Here is a 24154-nt window from a genome sequence, read left to right as displayed (position 1 = left end):
TTTACAGCCAAGGGTCAAATGGTAATTATTATTCACAGAAGCTCAACAGTATGTTGAAACCTCGCAGTACACACATTGTTTGATTAGCTGTTAGATGCCAAAAATAAATACTAAATCCAAAGCATAGTATACATTTTATTAATCATGTTTAGAGAACTTTAACTCTCCTCAGAAAAATATTTATTTGGATGTAAATACATCTAAGCATATAAAATGATACATGTAAAAAAATGAAATAATTTTATACTCTTCAAAGTGATCAAACTACATATTTTCTGAAAACTGACCAAGAACTTTTAGCTAGCATCAATACCTTTGTTGGCCTGACATTTTTTCAGTTACAAATTTAGCGCTAAGCAGCTGTAGATTTTCAGTTTAATTCATATTTTCTTTTAAACATGAATACATTATAACCAGACATTCACTTTCATGGTCTGATCAACAATAACCCTTGGGCAGAGGAAATTTAATACTGTGAAGCCAGGGACCTCTTACTTTCCACCACATACGCTATGAGCAGTTGTGTGCTTTATGTCAAAGGACATTATAGATTTAAGACTAGCATCTATCAAATAAACAATTCTGAAATAAATATACTCAAATATGATTTTGCCTGAAGTGTGCACCCATTTTTTGCCTGCAAACTATGGCTCATTTCTATTTATATGAATCTAGATAACAACCATTACACTATAGGTGAAATAATAAAATGATAATAAATCTCTTTCATATTCCCTTCTGATGGAAGTAATTTCTTTATCATGGCTGAGGGAAATTATAAAAGACTCAATTGTTAATACATAATACCACATATGAATATATTATAACATTATAGCACAGCAAAATATTTTTGTTTGTCAGGACAAAAGCCTTCAGCAGCTTTTTGGCCTCATCATTTAACAACTCATTGAATTTACAGCGAAGTTCTGGAAACAAAGCATACATCCAAAGCAAATGAATGAAATAAAATACACAGAACTAAATGTTTATAATAATAAGAGTAACTCCCAGTTTGCCATTTTATGTTGCTATGAGAAGGGAGAAAAGAACTATTGTTTCATAGTATTAAAACAAAAATCAACTCCTAAAAATAAAAGTTTCATTATACCATTTTTCTCAAACATATTTCCATATACCAAAGTGGAAACAAATAGGCGGAATCCCAATTTCCTCCACCTTCCCGTCTCTTTTTCCAAGCACACAAGGGATGAAACTCAATATAACCAGCAATTTCAACAGCAGAAATCTCACCTGAAGTCTAAAGAAATGTGTCAAATACGTATCTGATTACAACAGGGTTGAATTTGTACAAAAGCCTACTTAAGCATGTCATGTTGTATCCCTTCAATACCACATAATGTAACCTAAAAGTACCTTAAAATTTATTTAGTTAAAATAAACCAGAATCCAAACTTTATTCCACATTTCAACTGCAACAGAATTAAGTGGTTTCTTAGAAAGGACAAGGGGCCAAAATATTTTTTTAAAATATTGCTAAAACATTATCAAACCAAAGAATACAATCAAAACAAAAAAGCCATTACCCAAGTTGATGTTATTTCTATTTAAGGTAAAGAATTTCATTGTTTTTTCTTCTCAGAGCTCGAGTTACTACCTTTGTTTTCTTTGTGATGGGACATAGGAGAGAGTTCTCCACAAACCTAGCATTTGCCAATGTTATAATTTTTATAGTAAGTGTGTACAGCCACAAAAGCAGAACATCACAAAACCAAAATGCTTATACAGTACTGCATCTCTGGGTCAGAATTTCCACAGGCATTTTTATTTCTTTTAACACAGAAACAAAACAAAACAAAAAAAAAGTCAAAACCAACCAACCAACCAACCAAAAAACAGGAGAAAAGGATTCTTTCAGCAAAACTTTCTTAAAGAAGTGGAAATTGATGACACAATACTTGTCTCATACAACTGTCAGTATCTGACATAGAAGTAAAATAAAATATAAAAAAGTCTTGCAAAGCAGCACTCAGCTTAAACAAAACACCAATGTTCCAAGATGCATTTTAACCCGTTTGAGGCAAATGACAAAAAACCTAATACAAGACAGAATAACAGACCAAATCCAAATGTTCCCAAACAATAGTTATTGGGCTATGTCTACTTACAGCCTGTATAACTTCGGCGTCCCCAGAAAGAGCAGTTCAGAAAGCAACTGGAGGTTATTTCTGTTTAGGCGCCTTTAGAAAGAAAAAGAAATGGTTGTGTTAAATTACAAATGCTACAGAGCAATGCAATGCAATCACTTTGAGTAGGCATCCCAGTGATGTAACAAGCTGATTTTAAAGACCAGAAAGGTCCATTAGCGGAGACATGGTCCAGCAGTAAATTTACCATGGACTAATTACATTTTCTGGTTTCCCCCTACAGACCATATTACCTATTTTATGAAAGGTTTTGAATCTCTGTAGTGTGAACCAATCACTAAGTCAGGACCCTATCCTGCATAAACAGCCTGAAAGCTAAAAGTACAAAATCAGCAGTGTAACTTTAATTCCCTACCAACTCTGTTCCTCTTAGTATAATAAAGCAGACAGACGTTTTGTGACCACGAAGAGGTTCAAGGGAACACGTATGAAATGTATACACTTTAAGCAACATGATAACATTATGTCTAAAGATCCATATAACCAATTTATTTAAATAAAAAAGCAAAGGAAGATGTTACAGAAATCCTGGTCAAATCAAATCCAGAAAAATCAAGATGTCACAGTTTATATTTGGAATTACAGGGTTTTGGGGGGGGGGGGGGTTAATGCAGGTTTTTTCTCTATATCTGTAAATATAGGAATTTTGAGGAAGTTAAATATAACATGATTAGTTGTAACTAAGACAGTGCACAAATAAAAAACTGCAACTGAAATCTGGAAGGTACCCATTTGTCTGTTAAGTTTCTCACTGAGCATGCTGACCAGGGTCACAGTTGCTTAAACTGAGGTGACAAGATCAAAGCCCACTGTATTATAGCCATAGACAACAGAACAACCACTGGCCAAGACAAATATATTTTATTTTCATGATCTCTTTTTTCAACCTACAATGCAGATTATTATCTCTGCTGTGTGTAAGTGACAGCCCTGGACCTTACAGTCATACCAGTCAAGAAGTCAAGCTCAAAATAGGTTTTTGGTTGTTTTCAAGAAATGTTCCACACATGCCATCTGCCATTCAAGCAAAGCAACCTACTGGAAAAAGCTGTTTTGTTCCATAAACCTTATCACAAGACACAGTTTGCAATGCACAATGCTTGTCAATACAATAATTAAGGGCATTTCTAGACACCAGACTGCATGAGATTATCTGAGATATAGATAGATAGAGATAGATAGATATTATCTAGTGGTTACACAACATACATCAATAGACTCCTACCAAGACACTCCACAAGGTGAAAAAATATATTGGGCAGCAGTTTTGCAAAATTAATTTTTAGAATTTCATACAGGTTCAGATTTAACTATTTGTTAGTCTTAGGGCTGAATTTAAATAATTAAGTCTATTTAGCCTCTCAGGGTTCGTTTTGCATAAACATTGTTCTACATAAAGCTCTTTCCAGTTTAAAGATTTTTTTCATGACTTCCCATGTAGATACACACAGACATTCAAAAAACCAATTTTACATAGCTCCATGGTTTAGTTAACTTAGTTACTGCTCCCTTAAAGCTCAGTGTGACTACTGATGAGAGTAAAATAATCTTAGAAATATTTTTATGATCTGTTCACACATTTCAAACCATTAGCAAAGTCAGCTTTTTGAGTTCTAGATATCCATAATTCTCCAGTCTTAATGTCAGGTTCCTTCTTGTTAGGCAAGCATCAGAAATCCTGATTTCTTTAAGTAGAAGAAATCTAAATCATGCACGTACAGATTAAAAGAAAATTTAGAGTGAAAAAACTGAAAAGGAAGGACTACACTACTGGGATAAGAGAGGTGAGTGATAATGCAGCTAAGTAAGTAGGAAAAAAAAAAATCTGAACCGTGATCTTGCAAGTCACATTTCCAAATCAGTCAAAAGAAAATTTTCCATATAAATGAAAGATAGAGCTATAAATAAGTTAATGGATAGTGGAAGACTTCTGATTTGAACACTACTTAAGAAGAAAACCTTACCTACATAAAAGCAAAAAAGTGATATATTTTAGTGCTTGTGGATGAGGTCATTTAAAAATACAAATTTTCTGACCTTTAGTAAACTTGTATATGAATGTATATACTAAGACCACAAAACTGAAAAAGAAAGTTCTGTCAAAGTAACAGTTACATTTGTGATCCAAAGATATTGTGAAAATGAAATTAAGAAATACTAAACCTGAACAAATTAAATAAAAAGAAAAATAAAATTCATTCACTGCTTCTTTTAGCAAAATAAAGACTTAAACCTCTAAGTACATGATTACAGATCGAAAATTACACGGAAAAACATGCAGGGTAAAAATTTGGTAAGTTAGTCTCCAAATAGTTGATCAGGACAAAAACGTCTGTTGGTATTTCTTATGAACTCTATCAAGTTTGGGTGCTAGACAAAAATGGTGAGCTGTAACTGAAAGGGCAATATATTTACTCAGTATCTGTTATTTTGTGGAAGTTCTGTGTAATATAGAAAAAAGGCACTATAGTACAATGATCAAGTTCATCAGGAAGGCTGCCTTTCACTAAATGCAACAGGAGTCTTATAGGAACACACAGCATCACTCCGAAAGATACTTTACAGGCAAAATACTTGCTCTAATATAAAAAGAGTTAATACCTTAGATCAGGAGTTTCTGGTATTACCTGCAGTTCACATGGCCCACACAACTGAGTATACCATTAAAATACTGATGCACGTGTTGCTGTGAAGACTTTCAAATCTAAGTTCTGGACAATAAATCAAGTTCCATTAAACTAACAATAAACAGCACTATCCTCATGTCTCAATAGTTTCTACCAAGTGAGCTTGGCACTTTAAATTAGTGTTTCAACACATATTTTTATTTTGCCTTTTACAAAATTAAAATGCTTGTTCTTTGAACACTAAGTGAATTAAGGGAATACACAAGTTAAATTACTGATCTTTTGTGAATCCTGTATTTTGTAGCTTTTACTTGGAATAATTTCATCCCACTCACTGAAGTTTCTTTTAGAACTAAGCTTTCTCTACCAAAAATTTGACCATTCTTTATTTACTGCCTGTGATTAAGAACATAAAACATTACTAATTTTCATGAAGGCAATAACAGAAAATGTCCTTTTCCATACTTCAGAAAGAGGCTTCAGCTATTCTTTACATCTAGTAAGTTACAGCAGATGCCTTTAAAGGGGTGAATTTGATGTTTTAAGTTTCCTATAAGGAGATTTTATGAACTTCACTGAAATAAATTTTTCAGGACTACAGTAGATAGTTCCGTGTAAAAAAAAGTTATGAAACTACATGTATGTGAATGGGAAAAAGGATGCAGAGCAAATCTGACACACAGTCTAATACCACAGGACTCAACAGCCTCCCATTCAACAGTCACTATGAAGAGTTTCCAGTCTTTGGACAGAGTCACACAAGGAGTCCAGAAAATACATTACTGTTTTAAAATGGTTCACTAATATACATGGTTCCCCAACAGTTCGACTTTTTCAGGTGACCCCATGCTTAATTTTATCTGAAATAACAACACAAATGCAGTGGAACAAGAGTGACTGAGAAAGACATGATCCTCTTTCTCCGTGGAGCTGGAACTCGAGGTAAGCACAGATGGATCGCAGAATCCAAGACTGTAGATTGTAAAGAACTACAGCCACTGCAGACTAAAAACAATCAGAAACACTCCACCACATTTTATTTCAATGTGTGTTGGCAGACACCTCACCACAGCTACCTAGCAGGCAGAGTTTCCCCTGAGGCAATGCAAGAAATTTCAGTTTCATGAATTGAACTGGTATCCCAGAACTGGCATGAAGTTCAAGGTGAAGCATTGAAGAAACAGCGAATATATATTCTACACTGCTACTATTCAGTTTTCCAAATGAGCTATAAATATTTGTGTTTTTTCAGGCAGAGGCAAAGAGCTCAGAAGAGACGAAGTGTTCGTGGTGTGAGCAACAGGAAGTGTACTGGAGAATCTCTTCTAATATTGCAATAGCTTGGACTGTGAAGTGCATTTGTAGTGTCCAAAAATAAATGGATGAGGGTCCAATATCGTATAATTCTTTCAATTAAAAATAAACCCTGAGGCATAGCTGCAACTAAAGTATATATCACTTTTTCCTTCTGTTGCTGAATGCCTCTTTAGGAAGAAAGAGATTGGGCAAACTGACACCCTGACACAGGTAAATTTTTGAGTTCTTCATGACTAATTCAAGCAAAGTTCACATACTATCTAGAGTACACAAAGTATTTCACGTACCTCAGCTTAAAGCTCCCAGAGCTCAGTCTTCTAAACACAATAAAGACTGGAAAAGCATCTTCAAAGTGAAACGATGGACGAAGTATACAGAAGGGTCAGTTTAAAGACAAAGAATGAAAATCTTTGACAAGTGAGGGGGAGAAAATACTCTTTAAAGGAAGCTCAATACCAACAGGCAGATAAGAAGTAAGTACAGACAAACAGTAAGTTACACTGTGAAGGAAGCAACAGTAAGGTAAGCAAAGAAAAGGGGCTTGATTTGAACTACTGGTTCAAGAGAACAGACTATCTTAGCTGAAATTGGTACATATCTGAATTTTACTTGTCTTCTGCATGCAGCCAGAGGATATCTAGAGGATGACAGAGAGAGAGGTACACTGCAGGGAGAGCACATTATGGTCCCAATTAGAACGTATCTTCTGGCCATGCCACAAATCTGTTCTGATCTCTCTCTCAAGTTTTCATACCACAATAACTATGATCCAGTTGCAATCACGCATGCAGAAGGGAGAAAAAAAAAAATCTTAATTATACTTTGTAGAATGTAATCATCTGCAATTGCTATAGTTCCAAGCAGGTCTCTATTTGTTTCACAGACTTGTTACAGCCTTCACTGTAACTTGTTTCTGATCCTGTGGTATCAACTACATACAGCCACAGAAGCTGTATGAGACTATAGAGCCTCTGTGGGCAAGTGAGCTGTTCCAGTGCTTGACTGTCCTCATGGTGAAGAAGTTGTGCCCTTACTTCCCATTTGTAGCCCATACTTCCCAAGTATGCAGCCATACTTCCCATTTCAATTTATACTTGTTGACTCACCACTGCAATGAGTCTGGCTTGAGCTTTCTCATAAGCACCTCACAGGTACTGGAAGGCTGCCATTTTGTCCCACATAAGTAATTTTCCAGTGGGTTTTAGTTCAAGTAGAGGTACTTCTACCCATAGGCCCCTAAAACAACAGAAGCACTCAAAGATAACTTGAAAACTGATTGAAGTTAAGAGCTGTTCCGAGTAAGTTATAAATCAGCTGTACTCTTTAATTAGAAACAGCCTATCCCATTGGGTGCATAGAGAATGACAGCCTTCCAAAACTCTAAATACGAGGCACAGATGCATTTTCTTCTACCACCATTGCTTCAGGAAGGATAGAAGGCTTCCAACTCACACAAACTTATTGGTAGCATAAGTCATTCTTTTTCATTCCTCTTTCAAAGTTAACCAAGAGAAGTAAATACGCTATCTGCACATAGTAGCACACAGCACTGTACAGCTTAGAAATTGTACTCTAGAAAGGAGCACATCCACATCTTCTGTTTGCACATCCACATCTTCTGTTTGTCAGCAGAAGTCATTACCGTCACAGTCATTTGAAAATACCACGTAACATTTCACTGAAGGTCATTTGCAAAATATACATGAAGTTTAAAAGCACAAAAGCCTTTTTTCATTACAGTTAAATTTTTAAAAATTTCAATGCTTGTCAGTAATCAAACCTCTGTGTGTTTGTGCAGCAGTACTTTCTACTCACAAGGACTGAGCCCACCAGGCTCCCTAAGTAGTTCCAAGATGTTACAGGGATATGCATCCTCTGGAAAGGTCTAACATCAGTTATGAGCTCAGAAAATACAGAATCAACCTACAAAATTATCCAAGAACCTTAAAACAAAAAGCTAGTGCACAGCATCGAAATCATCTCCATGGGTTTATTTAACCATGAAGTCCTAAAAGTCTGACTCTGATAAGGTCAGAATAATAGAGTTCAGAATACGTGACTCCTATTGCCTCACCAGAGAATTTTATAGAGAACTTGACTTAGACTTATATCTGAAAGGAAGGCAAGTCTTACTACTTTGCTACAAAAAACATGTTGCTGTATCTGCTAGAGGCAGAAAACATTTGTGTATCCACGTCCAAAGCCACAATACGCTGAACTTCAACACATCTGGCAACTGCTGTCCATAAATGTGACTTGAATGAACATGTCATCAAGTGAGAGAAAGGCCCAAAAACTAAGAGCTAAGCAAAAGACTGTGCCAGTTTTTCCATTAAGAATTCTCTGCAAAGATCTTGTGTCTCTAGTCAAACTATTCATAATCTCATTAAGCCTAACAATATCAAGTTTACCAACCACATGAATAAAAACTGGAATCTGAGAAGTTTAGGACTGATATTACAGCATTTGGATGGCCAAGAAAGTTTTCCCCAGGTCAAAAACCACTTAAGCACAGCTCCATTTTCCAGGCTAAACAGTGACTAGCTATGAAAGATATCTAACTTAGTCTCCATTTAATTTCAAGTATCTATTAGATATTTGTTTCAGTTAAAAAAAATAAAATTCTGAACAGAATCAGGATACTACTTCAAACTCAGTTTCTTATTTGTACTACTACAGTACTACACTGTCTAGTGTACACTGCTTGAACCCTAACATATTTTCTGTTCTTCATTTTCTTCTCCCATGAGTTTGATGTCAAGTCCGAAATTACCACAATCAATTCTCCCTACATTATGCAGAACAACGTTTTGCACTGTCAGAGGTCTATACTCACTTTGCCTTTAAAAAGAGGGGGTTTTACTAAGAAGAAAAGAAAGAAACTAAGGCTTTTGTTTTCTGGAAGCTTCTGTATTCCTTACTGTTTCAACAGAAAGGATATTTCTACAAATAGTTGGTCACTACTCTTCTTAATTCTACCTATGGCACTAAAAAGCCTGAAAAACAAAGTAAAAGCTAGGAAACTACGGGCTGGGAAGCCCCAGTTCAATGCTTGGGAATGTGACAGAGCAAAAAAGAAGCTATTTCTGCTCTAGACACAGTAAGAACAAGATGATGACTGGGGGTAGTCAGCATGGATTTACAACAGGGAAAATTATGCCTGACTAACCTGATAGCCTCCTACAATGCATAAAGAACTTGGCAGATGAGGGGAAGGCAGTAGGTGTTGTTCATCTTGACTTCAGTAAAGCTTCTGACATCGACATTCATAATGGTTGTCCTCACAGACAAACTGAAAAAGTACAGGCTACAAAAGGTGAGGTGGATCGAAAATTAGCTGAAGCGCCAAGTTCAAAGGGCTGTGATGAGAGGTTCAAAGTCCATTTGGAGAACAGTCACTAGTGATGTACCCCAGGGGTCAGTACTGGAGCCAGTACTGTTCAAAATTTCATCAACAATCTGGAAAATGGGACACCGTGCACCCTCAGCATGTTTGCAGATGATGCAGAACTGGAAAGAATGACTGATACACGAGGTGTGTGCACTGCCTGTCAGAGAGACTCAGGCTGGAGAACTGTTCTAAAAGGAAACTTGTGAAGATCAACAAAAGAGCAATGCAAAGCTCTGCACTTGGAGAAGACTAACATCATACACCAGCACACACTGGAGAACCACCAGTTGGAAATCAGCTTTATAGAGAAAGACCTGAGGCCCAGGTGAATAAGATATTGAACTGGAGTCAGCAACGTGCCCACACACCAAAGGCCAACAGCATCCTGGGCTGTAATAGTAAGTGTTGCCAGCAGGTCAAGGCAGGTAGTCTTTCCCTACAATCAGCACTAGGGAGGCACCTGGAGAGATCTGCCCAGTGCTGGCCTCCCCACTACAAGAGAGACATGGACGTACTGGAGCAAGCCCAGGGAAGGACCACTAAGATTAGTAAGTAGGCAGACTGAAGCACACTGGGAGAAGTTGAGAGAGTTGGGACTCTTTAGCCTGAGGAGGAGAAGGCTCAGAGATATCTCAATGTGTATAAATACTTTATGTGTATAAATAAGTGATGCACTTCCTTCCTAACCAAGGAAGACTGAGCCAGACTCTTCTCAGAGGTGCACGGGGAAAGAACAAGAGGCAATGGGCACAAATCAAAGTACAGGAAAATTGCACTTAGACCTAAGAAATTGTTTGACTGCAAGGGTAGTCAAACACTGGATTAGGTTGCCCAGAAAGGCTGTAGATTATCCGTCATTGGGAGACATTCAAAATTCAACTGAAAACAGCCCTCAGCCACCTGCTCTGATTGACCTTGTATTAATCTGTGGCGTGGGACTGGACAATCTTCAGAGACTTCTTCAAACCTCCACAATCTCATGAGGCTAATTTATTGGATTTTATTCTATAAAGTATACCACAAATAAGGAAACAGAAGTTATAAAACCTCCATGGAGTAATATAGGTTCAAGTATCAGATGAAACAAAGATGATCTTTGACAACACCTGGGATCACTTCCAAGCCAAAAAAAAAAAAACAGGAAAAAAAAAAAGGCAAAGAAAGAGGGAAGGGGAAGCCACTCTATTATATGGAATTTAACTAGAGTTTGAACAGATTCTTTAGAAACACGAGAAAGGCCTGGGGATAGTCCTGATAGGCTTGTAACTGTCTTTCTGGCACTGAGCTACCGCAGTAAGTTTTCACTCAAGTATTTTTCTATCGCACCTGTACAGACGTCCTGCCAAAACAAAGTCAGAAAGGCTGGTGTTCCTTAAAAAAAATTAAGGGAGACTTTGCCACATTGTTTTTGATTATCGGTCTAGACTATTATTAAAGACAAGACAGCACAATGCACTACATATTATGAAGGAGAATAAAAACATTTCTTCTGATGAAGTTTCAACCAGACTCCTCATAGTAAATGAGGTAATATAACACTATGAGTCACTGAAGCTGCAGCCAGATTCCTCATACATTTTTGGAGTTTAACTGTAAAATTCCAGATAGAAGTGTGGTTTCTGCTATTAAAATAAGGAGCATCTTTGGTGTTCTTTCACGTATTCTATATTAAAATGATGATAACTCAATTTTCACCTGTGGTCATCTAATATTAAATCAGTTTTAAAAAAATTGAACTGTCTCTGCAACAAATAAATATGATTTTTACAGACTAAAATATATAGCATTGAGTTTAATATCAATGCTCTGTAGAATCAATTTAAAATAGCTTCCAAACACAAAACCCCATTTGAAACAAAAACACTGGCACAGTTCTGCAGATTCAGATTTGGTTTCACCATTTTGCAACAGTGCAAATTACCCATTTCAGACGAAACAAGAAACAAGAGCATCCAGCAAACAATGTCACAAAGGATGAGCACAAAACAGATGTGGGAAAAATAAACAGCCTTCCTGCCCTGGAATTCGTAAAAAGGTCTGCAAAGAGCAAACAGGACTTCTCACTGCAATTTGACTTCTAGACCTATAAAAGGAGTCCCATGAGAAAAGACAGACAGATGAATAAAAAATACTAAAAATAATAGCAGGCATTGAAAAGGCTTTTAGAAGAAAATTGCTCTTGGACTTATAGTTTTATCAAACATTTTGTAGTATTCTGTCATCAAAATGTAGCTATCATCTGATTTTTTTTAAGTTCCATTAGAATATTGCATCTTTTTAAATCTGTCTTCAAAGACGGTCTTTGTGTATTTCTGATTCAACAGACATTTTTAGAGAAGATATTTGAAGCTGCTTTGACAAAAGTCTGCTAATACAGAATAATTACTGTAGTATTTTTTATTTTTTTAAACTATAAATACAGGTGCCCCAGTACAATTCACATAAGATAGTCCCACATTCCCTTGGTAAGTGATTAGCACTGCAGGCTTCAGTCTCCTGCTTGTTCCAAGATGAGGAATGTGCTATGCTTTGCCCTTAACTATGTAGGATTAGCTAAGAAAAGGATTTTTCACACCCATGATTAACAAGGAATAACTGTTCACCCCTTCAGGGCTGTTCAAAAACAGGTATTCGTTACCTGAACTCATTATTCTTCTGCTACCTATCATACATAAGAGTGAAGGCATTAACTCTTCAAATGCTCATGTATTCAGCCTGATGCCAGACAGATAATTAAGTATCAATGCTATGGGGGGAGGAAGTCATAACATCGAGCAGTCTTAAAAAACAAGCACATGCATAACCCCCCTGAGTTGTAGGCAGTCTGAATTACACTTTCCTGTCTGCAGCAGTCAAAACTGTTCAGAATGTACCCCAACTTAAAAATTAGTTCTCAGATTCAGTAAGGAACTTCCACACCAAAATAAAGACCAATATTCAGTGAGAAAAGAAACTGGAGAATAATTTCCAGCTAAAGAGCTAAGATAAGAGCTCGGTACAACTTCTGTACTATATAACACAGGATCTTATGACCAAAAAACTGATTTCATTGACACTATATATGGTCAAGTACAAGATGAAATACTGTTCATTTATTGGTTGTGTTTTTAACTATGATAGTGATATAAATTATTCCTGGAATAGTAGTGGTGACTCCACTGCTAATATGGCACTTTTCATCAGGGGTCCTAAGATTCCACAATAGCCTTTACACTTCACACCTAAGTGTCTGTAAATCAGAAAAAAAAAAAAATCAAATTTTGCTTCAGCTAAAACTGCAAAACTGCACCATAAAAACAGATGACATTTGGCATTTTTTCCAGAAGTCCCTGCCCCTGAATTTTGATCATACAGCTTCATAGAAATAAAATCTACTGTTTCTTACACTTCTCTTCTGTAACTGAAATGACTATATATTATCAGAGATTCAAAACCCAGAAAGACAAAGTTCAGCCAAAACTAATTATTCTGGGATTAATTTATTGATACAGTTCACATTTAAAGAATCATGAAAATCCTGCTATTCCTCTTTTAGAAGTTAGTATTTTCCTAGTTGGAATTTACATTTTGTCAACAGAGCTAGTCAAGTAATTGGAATAAAACCGCAGTCTCATGTCACATATAAATACATAATAAAAAGTTAGCATATAGGTTTATTTTAATCTCTGAACAGTATGTTTTATCCCATCAGTGATACAGTAAGTCTGCAACCTAAGAAAGAAGATACACATAATATAGTGCAGCTCTTTTCTAGACTAGGCAGAAAGAGCAGTACTAGTTCATAGTCTATTTTGAAGCAGCTGTTAATTCCCTCAATAAATGCCCAGGTCTGATGGACACTATTGCCCAAGATAAACTGTATTTGTTTTTATCCCAGATGGACTGTTTTATTTCTTAGTCCATCCTGCTATGCATGACTCTGCAAGATGAGATGCTCCATAAAACACCATACATTCAGAGATCATGGTAACTCCTAAGTCACTTTTGATTTCACCATTTCAAAACCTACTAATTCAGCGTAATAGTTTACTACATTTATCTGACAAGGTTAGAGCTCAAATGGATAACTCTAACCCTGTAATATGTGAAACACAGCTAAACCCCACTTCATTTTATTGAATCCTATTTAATATTTTTAACAAGATCAACTCCTATTTATTGAGGTTATAATTAAGCCCTTGCTGCAGAAACTGCAAGCACAGCAGTTTCACATACAAATTTATATCCAGAAATCGAAGTAGTTGTTTTCTAACTAGAAAGAACTTTTCCTTGAAACTGTTTAGTTGAAATATACTTTTCTTTCTGTGCTGTGACACATCTGTAAATTTCAAATTGTTCGTATGTAGCATGAACAAAACCATAGTGACTTTCAGTACTACTCAAACACTCTTAAGTACACACCTAAGTAAATGCTCCCGTCATGTTAACTTTTATTAACTTGTTTGAATGTATTTGTGGATATGGAGCCCAAATAAATAGCAAGTACAGACAATTCCTCAGTTTGACAATTTAGAATTGTGTTGTAAAAATTTAGAAAAAAGAATGAACGGTTACAAAACATTTAGTTCTTGTAATATTTCTTGCCACATCACTCAGTAATGCATTGTAAGAAACATGAAAATACAACATCAATAATTTCAATTTAAAAGCTATTTTATGTACCAACTTGATGTTCAACCTTACGGCATTCTTTTCTTGACCTCCTGATTTCAACTTATTCACACCATGCAGCTTAGGGGAGCTGGTTTTGGGGGAAGTACGGGCAGGAGAGGAGATTTTGCTTAGATACTAACTCAGAGATTGCAGTTGTTTCTGTGAGAGTAACGTTTTATCTACACACCACAGCAGAAATACATTTCATGGGGGTTGGTGGCCTTTTTTTTTTGTTTGGGGGTTGGTTTTGTTTCTTTTTAGCTTGGTTTTAAGTCTACACAGGTAACACTTTAGAACTCTTAAGATCATAAATTGACATTTTAGAAATAAATTTTATTAGTCAAGTATCAAAAGTGTAGGGTCTTGGCCTGGAAACTTTTTAGGACACACAAGCAACCTTTGCCACAGGAGTAATCAGTAGGACTACTCATGCAAACCAAGTTATTCACATGGTAAATGTCTGCAGAAACAGACTCCAAATTAGCATTTTAAGGGCATACTGCTGCCTCAATGGATTATTCACAAATACAGAAAAAAAAATGTGGGTAGTTTTCAAACAATTACTGTAAACTCTTCCTATCCTGACATGTTTTTTCCATGTTTAGCATAGTTTTAGAATGATAACAGCTGGAATCCCAACTACTAGACCTAAAAAAATATTAGAAAAAATTATCATAAAAACATTCCTGTCAGCCAAAAAAAATTTTTTTCTAAATGAAAAGGTAACTGCTCTTCTTTTTAAATAAGAGTATAGTCAGCCCTCAAAATCTGACTACACTGTATTTCTGGAGTACAAGGAACTGTACAGAAATTTTAGATTTAAGTAGCTTATAATAGAAGTGGTTCAGTCTATAGCAGCTGTCTTCAACCAAGTTTTATACTTCCCTCCAGATGGCAATGACTTGTAAAAACACTGGGATATTTTGAGCAGTATCGGCAACACCACAGAAGGAGGTGGCCTTGGGGATAAAAACGGCCTACATTTATTAAAAATAATTTTTAAAGCTGTGTCTAATAGTTTTCAGAAAGTGGAGATGTACAGTTTATCTTGCTCTCTTAAGAGACTATTTCAAACTATTATAAACATCACACCCAAGATGACAGTTTCATGAAGAAAGAAGAAACAAATGTTTAATTCCACATTCTCATAAAGAAATCGTTTCAAAACATTTTGTCCCCCATAATAAGCAGTGGTCTCTGGAAATCCATAAATGTTGTCAAAATCCTCCATACCTAGATCCTTTCTGTTTCCCTGCCATGAAGCAAATATAGATATATAAATATTAATATATATATATTTACAAATACCCAACACTGATACATCACTGTGGCCTATGTCAGAGGCTCACACAACATAACAGGTCATATCCCAATCCCTTCTCTGTGAGAACTGCCATGTACTGAACATCCACATGCTCTTTAGAGGCCCTGCTCAGGTACATGGGCCCATACAAGTAACTAGTTAACATAGAAGCTCCTGTAGATGTTAAATACAGGACAGTCAAGATCATAATTAATCTAAGAGTTTTTGGTACTGCTTTGGGATGTATTCAAAGGTATAAGCTGTCCCAACTAAACTTCAACACCTACAGCCTGTTTTTCTATCAAAGAGAGTTGGTTATTTCAGCAGACAGAGCATCTACACAGCACAACAGACCACGTGATTCTTCCATTCAAGATACAGGCAATGACAAAGCCATATTTGTGGCAGACTCACTGGTTCAGGCAGTATTGCACCAAACTGGTTTGGACTGGAGCCTTAAGATTTCAGCCCTTAAAGCGCTTCAGGACTGCTGGAGACTGGGACTAAGTAAACAGTGCAGTGTATACCCATTTATTTGACTGAAGATTTCTCACAGAAGTATCCAACTAAAAGGCTTACAAGAAAATCACCTTAGCCAGGGTTTCTCCAGCTACTAAGTTCCCACAGACCTATAACTTACTAAGTTGCTAGTTTCCACCTCATTTTCCCTCCCAGTTCTTACAAAGCAGGCATACCTGTACAATCATTAATTGCAAACTGAACATTTTTACTTTAACACAGGGCTGCTGTAGTAAGAATCAGTTGTTACAGCAGTATTTATTGTAGCTTTCAGTTCCATTGCACTTCTACAATTACTCTGGTGTGACACAATTTCCCATTGTGAAGCATATTAAGTCTAAATAGTTTTGTGTACATACTACCACATCTACCTTTTATACTAGAGATTTGTTACTGTTTTGGTAAGCTACAGGAGAAACCATCTGAGAGAGGTATATATACAGATTTAATCAAATCATATCCTAAGCAGTTCCTCTCTTCTGAAGAGAAGGTTGAGAGTTTCTTCTCTCTGAGATTAATTTTGCAAAGTGCTTCAAGTCATCCCTTTCATTAGAGAGAGCTGAGGATATTCAGTGTTTTGGATTCCACGTTCTAAAAAGGAGTATACACAAGTAACTCACTGACGAGCCAAACAGTTCCCTGGAAATCAGAGTAATTGGTCTAAAAAAAAAATTTGTAACTGAAATTCCAGTTAAAAGGGGAAAAAAACCCAAAAAAACCCAAAAAACCCCACCACTTCAGTTAGAGAGATGGGTATTTTTTTTCCCCAAAGGGCCACTACAGTGAAAGTCTGTTTTCACATTAAAGAAAGTACTGAAGTACGGGAAATATATTTTAAAATTCAGCTTGTACACTAGCACAGGATATTTCAACATAAGAAATATTAAATGTAAACAATCTGATAAACCAAACTGAGTTCATTTAAATTGTAGTAAGCTTCTCTTATACCTTCTACTGGCACGCTAAAAAGTCTGTGTCAGGTATTCTTTGAGAGCAGTTTGGTACTTTACATTTAGAGTGAAAATGTGACACCCTACACTTACACATTGAAAAAAAAATAAAAAGCTTTAAAGTGCTTGCTATTTAATGTATAAAAGAAAATACTTGAAGGAAGTGCTCACAGGTTTCCTGAGAAATCATTTTGGATTTCAGAATCCCAAGGAGATGAATTGGCTGTCAGATAACAATGCGCCTTCATCAGATGGACTTGGCAGTTGTAAACAAGAAGAATTTTCTCAGCTTTTCCTCACAAATATGAAATATTTGCTCTTAGCCAACAGCTGGGGCGGTTTAAAGACATCCTGCATATATATTCAAATTACAAGTCACCCACACACCTAACACTGACTGAATTCCAGCAAATTAAAGAAACTGAGAAGTGTTGGAGCAGATACAAAATAATTCTGAAGACAAAACACAATCTGACTTCACAGGTCTAAATAACTAAATTTTTAAATGTCAGTTTGCCTGCTGAATAGTGAAGAAAAATAACTCACAAAAGTAGTCATAATTTCTCTTCAGAACTAGTGTCTTAGGTAAATGGAAAATATCTACAGCTCTCCAGTTATCACGGAAAAACCAAAGAAAAAAACCAGAAAATGTAACAGCAAAATACAAGCACATCAGACAAATAAGTTTTACCACTGAAGTTCATTTTTCTCTAGTATTACAATTCTATACTTCAAAAATATTACCAGTAAGTGCCTTGAAATTATGACAAGTTTAAAAGTTTTTCGAAATTTGTTAATAAATCAGATAGCAAGATCTTACTTCGATATAATCAAGAAATAAGGCTGACTATAAACTGTTCTAAGACTTTGCAAGCATTTGGTATCTCAGTGTCAAACCAGATTCACAGTGAAAGTATGAGTCTTTTAATGTTTATTAATGTTTCATGTACATGTACTTACTTTTGCAATATGAACTAAACTGTTGTTTAATTTTTTTATCTAGACCTTATAAACCAAATTTAGGTATGTGTATATATTATTCCAATATATACCTCAGCATGAGAAGCTGTACTAAATCCCTATGCTTTGTACAAAGTTTAAAACACATTGTAAAAAGCATTGCATTAAGTGTTTTAATACGACTTAGAAATGCATAGTCAGGTTTTTTTTGAAGAGCAATCAATCTCATTAAAATTTATTAAAAAAAAGTTGTACTATATAATAACACTTCCATTTTTAGGTCAAAAAGTTACTTTGGTTTATTTGAAAAAATGAGGTAATTATCTCAAATACATAATATTTCAACTATTACAGAAGTATCATAATTACACTGGTGGTTACTAAGTCTCTTGAATAACTTTGTCAAAATGACCAACCAAACCATAATGGTTTGTGGGGGTTTTTGTTTTAAACACACAGCAGCTGTGGATACAAAGCAACTTTAATAAGACAAACCATGTTCAGGCCAGTGCTGCTTTTCAATGGATTAAAGTAGAAATACTTTTATGAAGTTAAAGCAGCAGCATATGAAAAACTAAACAAGAGCTCAGAGGCATTCTTAAAAAAAAAGGTGATATAATGAAAATGCAGCAACTAAGATGCCTAAGAATGAAGGCACCACTCTCAAGTTCTACATGAACATACATTAATACAGTGACATTCTTGGACTTTCCTGACTCCAGACTGAAACTACGTCCAACAATCAGCATCTTGCCTTTAACAAGTGTCCCAAGTTGTACAATACCTTTTAAAAAACATCTGCATTTGAAGTGCAACAAAATAAAAAGGCACATACTGAAAATTAAGCAGCTATTATAAAAAGCTAAGCTAGTTTGGGAACTACTCATTTTCTAGGTCTCACTGCAACCAAGCAGGTGTTTGTACTTCAGCTTCACCACACAAGATCCCCTCATCTCTGCTCCATCTTCTCTCCCCACAGTACTCAATCTTTTTTTTTTAAATCCAAATTCAAATAATTTTTGAAAGCTAAATTTTTCTAAGCCTTTGTAAAAGCTTTAATCATATAAAAACTGGAGTAGAATTCAATTACTGCTTTCATACTACATAACAAGACAACATTTTATAACCAGTAGTTACGTCCAACAAGACATTTCATGAAACATCTAACATCTCCAAGACTAGCACCTAACACAGTATGTCCAGACAGGCTTTTTTGGTGTATTTCTGTTTTAAAAATTCCTTGTGCATTCAAGATTCAGGTGACAATATCTGATCGTATTCAAACTATTTCTTACTGGACAATTGCAGTTTACACTTCAAATCTGGACTGTTCATGAATGCTCCCCTCCCAGCCGAGTCCCATACATACTGCTTGAGAACTTATTTCTCTTCTGTCTCAGTAAGGCTAGAAGTCCCAAGTTTATAAACAAAAACTTAAAATCTGAAGCCTGAGTACCTTAACACACAACTAATTTGACCAAAAAAAAAGTTAACACTTTTAGAATGAAAAATACTTACAGCCTCTCCAGCTCTTTTAAATCCTGGAATGCTCCTCTCTCAATAGTACTAATCTTGTTTTCCATGAGCTGACTGAAATACAGAAATTTTTACATATAAGTTTTAATATCTCTGAGATAAGTTGTTGTGTTAACAGTGGTCATTTATAGGCAACCACATATTCATTAAAACAGCTACTCTAGAGCAACATCCACTTTAACTTTCCAGACTCCTGTCATCAACAGTTTACATGGGCTCATATACCTAAAAGAAGGAAAATAATCTTTGGTAAAAGAAACAGGAATTGATAGGACATTCACTCATTTAGTTTAAGAGTCCCAAGTTAAAAAACTACACATATGCTTGCACACACTTCACTGCTCTTCGGCAAGCTACAAGACTCCAGTGGAACACTATGAAGGGGATATTAGTCTCACATGAGAATAACAAAACTAAAATACTGAATCGTGGTGTTGGGAGAAACATCAATGAAAGACTGTACAGAGACTGTAACCATAACAGTAGTTCTGTTTCGTAACAAAATTCAAAATTACTACAATGTTATATTCTATTTCGGAGAGAAACAGAAAAGGATTTTATAAGACTGCTTGCTCAAATTAAACCAGCCTTATCAAATAAGTAGCTAGATTTTGTCCTCAGAAAAAAAGAAAAGCCTACAAAATTTTAAAACCTTCAGAATGCTTGAAACAAAATTGTTTAAAATAAACAAAAACCCACCAAAACAAACCAACCAAATAATTCCTTTCTCAAATTCACTATTAAAGTGTTTGGGTTTTGTCCAGAAACTGCAGAAAAACAACAATCATCGACTGGGATTTGCCTTTATGTTCAGTAAAGGAATAACTTTTTTCTTAATAAATTTCCCTATAGTTCAGGTTGAGAGCACCCATTTTCAGTGTAAACTGTAAATTTCATAAACCTCGAACTGAATTAACTCCAACCACTTTTAGCAGCTCTTACTTGTAATACACATCAAATTAAATCCTCAAGGTCTCATAACCTCAAAGAGATATTAAAAAAATTAGGTAAATTATATTTAAAGCAATTGCTAACTTATGAATAAGTGTATAACACATGGCAAAGGGGTTTTAAGTTCAGATGCAGTAGCACAATAGTTAAAAAGTAATAACCCATCCACCTAATGAACTGAAAAGTAACTACAAACTCTAGCATCAGTCCTAAAAGATATCAATGATAGAAAGAGAAAACTTACAGAACCCGAAGATGCCTGAGACCAGCAAAGTCGGTCTTCGTGATTCTTGTGATGTTATTTCCATTAAGATCCCTAAGAAGAATAATTTATAAGCAGCAAAATTAAAACATTCAAAAGCTACTCTTAAATTGTTTTGTTTGTTTTCACAGGCACAGCATTTTCAGAAGTTAGGAGACGCAAATGAACACAACAAACCGTTCCTACAACTAACACCACGTGAGTTCCTGATTTCCAAGCAACTGAACCAAGGTTTTGAATCTTGAAAGCAGTAGTTTGAAACTTTGTAACAAGAGACTCTTAAAAAGTCAATTCTGCCTCCAATTATAAAGCTCATATTTAACTTTAACAACAATCTTTAACAACAGAAGAGTCAAGACTCTCGGAACATGGTTATAACTGCATTTAGAAAACCACTAAACCTATTACATATATATATGCTACAGTATTTATTTGGCTGTTACAAAATTAAGTGACTGAAACAAAGACAATTTTAATTTTTGAGCCACTTTCAGATTTCCTAGTATGGCCACAAATGTGGAATAGAGCTTAATTTCCTATAACAAACATCAGGTTTCACAGAAGCATAACACTGTTGGAGTAAATGACAGAAAATATGATTTTACCAAAACTTATCTCTTCACTTGCTGCACAGGAAGCTATACTGACTGCACAATGAGAAGCATGTTTAGAAGCAATGGAAACCTGCATTTAGGCCCTAGCATTTCTGGTCATACTTCTAAACTACTTTTTCCTCTGGAGTGTATGCCTGTTTTTCATAACCTTTTGGGTTCAAGATATAAAATTCTCCCAATTCCAACCACTACAAATAAAACCAGACTTGGCAATTCCTGAGGTAAGCCATTAGGAAGTGGTATTACATGGAAGCTACTCTAACAATTACAGCTCATTCCCAACGTAGTCAGGAAAACAAAAACGTATTTTTTTAGTGTTTTATACCACATGTGGCCAAAACACCACTGCAAAGAAACCACACAAGTCTCAGGAGAAATGTGTCCCTGATATTCTTCCTGAGTGAAATCCACCACTTCAGACGTGCGTTCATATGCCAACACTTAAATGACTTATTAGAGAGCAAGAAATAATGCGCTCACCTCTTCCACTCCCTAAGACCTCTGAAGGGCAGCCTGATATAATAAATAACCGATCACATGTAGAAAACACCCCTAGCCGCGGAGTGCGCGACAGGAGGGGAGGGATCACCGCTGTGGCACGACTTAGTGCCCTGCGAGTGCGAAGGCGGCTACCGCACCCCGGCGCGCCCTCGCCCGCCGGCAGATACCGAGCCCCGCGAGCTCCCGCGTCACGCCGGGGCAGCGGCGGCAGCGCGACCCTGCCCGCCCCTCCGTGCGGGAGGGAGCCCTGCGCGCCCGGGGCCTGACCGCCCGCGCCCACGGAGCCGGGCCCGGCTCTGCCTCGGGGAAGGCGAGCCGTAACAGCCAACTTTGCCGGGAAATGGGCGCCGGCGGGGGGAGAGGCCGCTCCACCACCGCCTTGGGGCGCCTCCCGGGCCGCGGCGGTGCCCGCCGCCCCCGCTCCCCGCGGAGGAGGGAACCGCGCTCTTCACGGCGGCTTCCCGGGATGGAAGGCAGCGGCTGGCAGCAGCGCACACCTCTCTCGCGTCTCCGCGCATCGCCGTGAAGCGGGCACGGCCAGAGGCAGGAGTAGGGAACAGAAACCCCCCACCCAAAGGGCGTCAGGACCCCAGACCCGGCCGGCGCCGGGGTCCACTTCATCGGCCAGCCGGCGGGAGCCCGGAGGGGAGCCAGAGGCTGAGGAGCGGTCGCCGTCGCCCCGGCCGGGTTACTTACAGCCTCTCGGTGTTGCGCGGGATGTTCCTCGGGACGCCGCGTAGCGCCAGCCCGTGACAATCCACGGTGCTCCCCGAGCAGGAGCACTGCGCCGGGCACGGCTGCGGCGCCACTGCGCCCGCCATCGCCAGCAGTAGCCCCAGGGACAGGGTGAGCTTCCCCCCGCCGCACATCATCACCGCCCGGGCCCACCGGCCTCGGCCCCGGGGAGGCGCGGGGCGCGCCGCCCTCCTCCTCGCCGCGGGGAGCGCTCCGGCAACTTTCAGGGTGCGGAGACAGCGAAGTCCGTTCTATCCAAAGCCAAGTCAAGAAAACAACCCCGACAAAGTGAGGCGGGTGGCACCGCTCCGCGGCTGAATGCAACTTCGCTGGGCGCGGGGCCGGGCCCGGGCCGTCCCTTGCTAAGTCCGTCGGTGGTGGGGAGAGGCGGCACTTGGGGTCTCGTCTTCACACACTCCCTGCGATGGCGAAGCAAACCCACAAGGCTTAGGGTGCGGCGGAGTTGGGCGAGCTACTTATCTTCCTCCTCGCCCCTTCCAAAGCCGTGACGCCCCGCTGAGCCCCCAGCGAGAGGCCGCGGAGCTCAGTCCGCCCCAGCGGCGCTCCCTGCGCGGCGGCCCGCGCAGCGCTGCAGCCGCTCCCACGCGCGTCCCCCGCCGCGGGCCGCTCACAGCCCCACGGGGGGCGGCGGCGGGGCTGACACCGCGCACACACCGCCCTGCCAGAGGCGCCTTAGCAAATCATACCCCTCTCGCAAGCATTCATCAAACTGTCTCAAGGAAGGAGGAGGGAAGGGGGGGGAAAAAAAAAAAATCAGTCAAACACACAAGATGCTGTTGGGCTTGGCTCTCCACCCCTCGCGCCCCCTCCTGCTGTACGCTCCCAGGCCAAGTTTAGCAGGAAAGGGCTGGTCCTAGAACACGATAATAATAAGCAGCCGAGAAGTGATTCGTTGCCCTGCTGGAAGGGAGTTCATCCACGACCTTCTCCTCGGTGACAGATCACAGTTATAGATCCTCCTGTGATCCTGGGAGCACGGCGAGACAGAGAAGATAACAAGCGATGTGCAGCGAGAGCGGGAGGGGCGGGGAGAGGGGGTGTTATTCTGCTCCCCGTGGTCTCCCGGATACCGTGGTTTTGCTGCGGCAAAGGCACCTGATGGGAAAGGTGGGAACTGCTCAGTCCTTCCACGTGAGGCCAGTTCAGCAGCTCCTGGGCTTGCTGCAGTAAAGGGAGCAACTTTCCTCCTCTCCCGAAGCCCACCGAGGTTACAGCGCCTCGGGAAGGGTTGGCTCCCCTTCCCCTGCTCCCGCCGGTGCACCTGAGCTGTCGGTGCCGGTGCCGAACAGCCCGGCCCGACCGTCGGCTCCCCGGTGGCGGCGCTTCTCCGACGCGGAGGGAAGCGGCGGAGGGGGGGCAGCGGGGAGCGGGAGAACGGAGGCGACACGCCGGCTCCCTCCCTCGCACCCCGAATCTCTCCGCTTGAACAATGGGATAGCACCGCCGCTCGCAGGCCGGCCGGCTCTCCTTCCCGCCGCAAGGTGCCTGCCGCCGCCCGCCGAAAGTGCTCCCCGAGCGCGGCCGCCGGCCGAACGAGCCGCCGAGCGCTCCCCACGCGGCCGCACGGCGCCCCCGCCCGCCTCTCCCGGTACAGCGCCCCTCGCCCCGCTCCCACGGAGCCGGGAGCGCCCCACGCGCCGCCCTATATA

The 24154-nt window shown here is 39.0% G+C and overlaps 1 protein-coding gene across 11 annotated transcripts in view; it reads right to left on the bottom strand.

Moving 5' to 3' along the window:
• SLIT2 (slit guidance ligand 2) overlaps positions 1-22895 on the bottom strand; it is a 265788-nt gene extending 242893 nt beyond the window's left edge. For 10 of the 11 annotated variants that reach the window (XM_027642801.1, XM_027642793.1, XM_027642803.1 and 7 more), the window contains exons 1-4: positions 22446-22636; positions 20617-20688; positions 19404-19475; positions 2127-2198 (exon numbers count right to left, since the gene is read on the bottom strand). In XM_027642801.1, the coding sequence (XP_027498602.1) occupies positions 2127-2198; positions 19404-19475; positions 20617-20688; positions 22446-22621 (392 nt within the window). In that variant the 5' untranslated portion in view covers positions 22622-22636. Of the gene's footprint in view, positions 1-2126; positions 2199-19403; positions 19476-20616; positions 20689-22445 lie in introns of all 11 variants that reach the window. The other variant, XM_027642798.1, reaches the window with a different exon arrangement.
• Positions 22896-24154: the final 1259 nt, after the last annotated feature.

This window comes from Corapipo altera, unplaced genomic scaffold, assembly GCF_003945725.1.
Source record: "Corapipo altera isolate COAL_440 unplaced genomic scaffold, ASM394572v1 22, whole genome shotgun sequence".
NCBI lineage: Eukaryota > Metazoa > Chordata > Aves > Passeriformes > Pipridae > Corapipo > Corapipo altera.
Note: the sequence above shows the minus strand (reverse complement) of the source record. Positions and strands in the feature narration are given on the sequence as shown.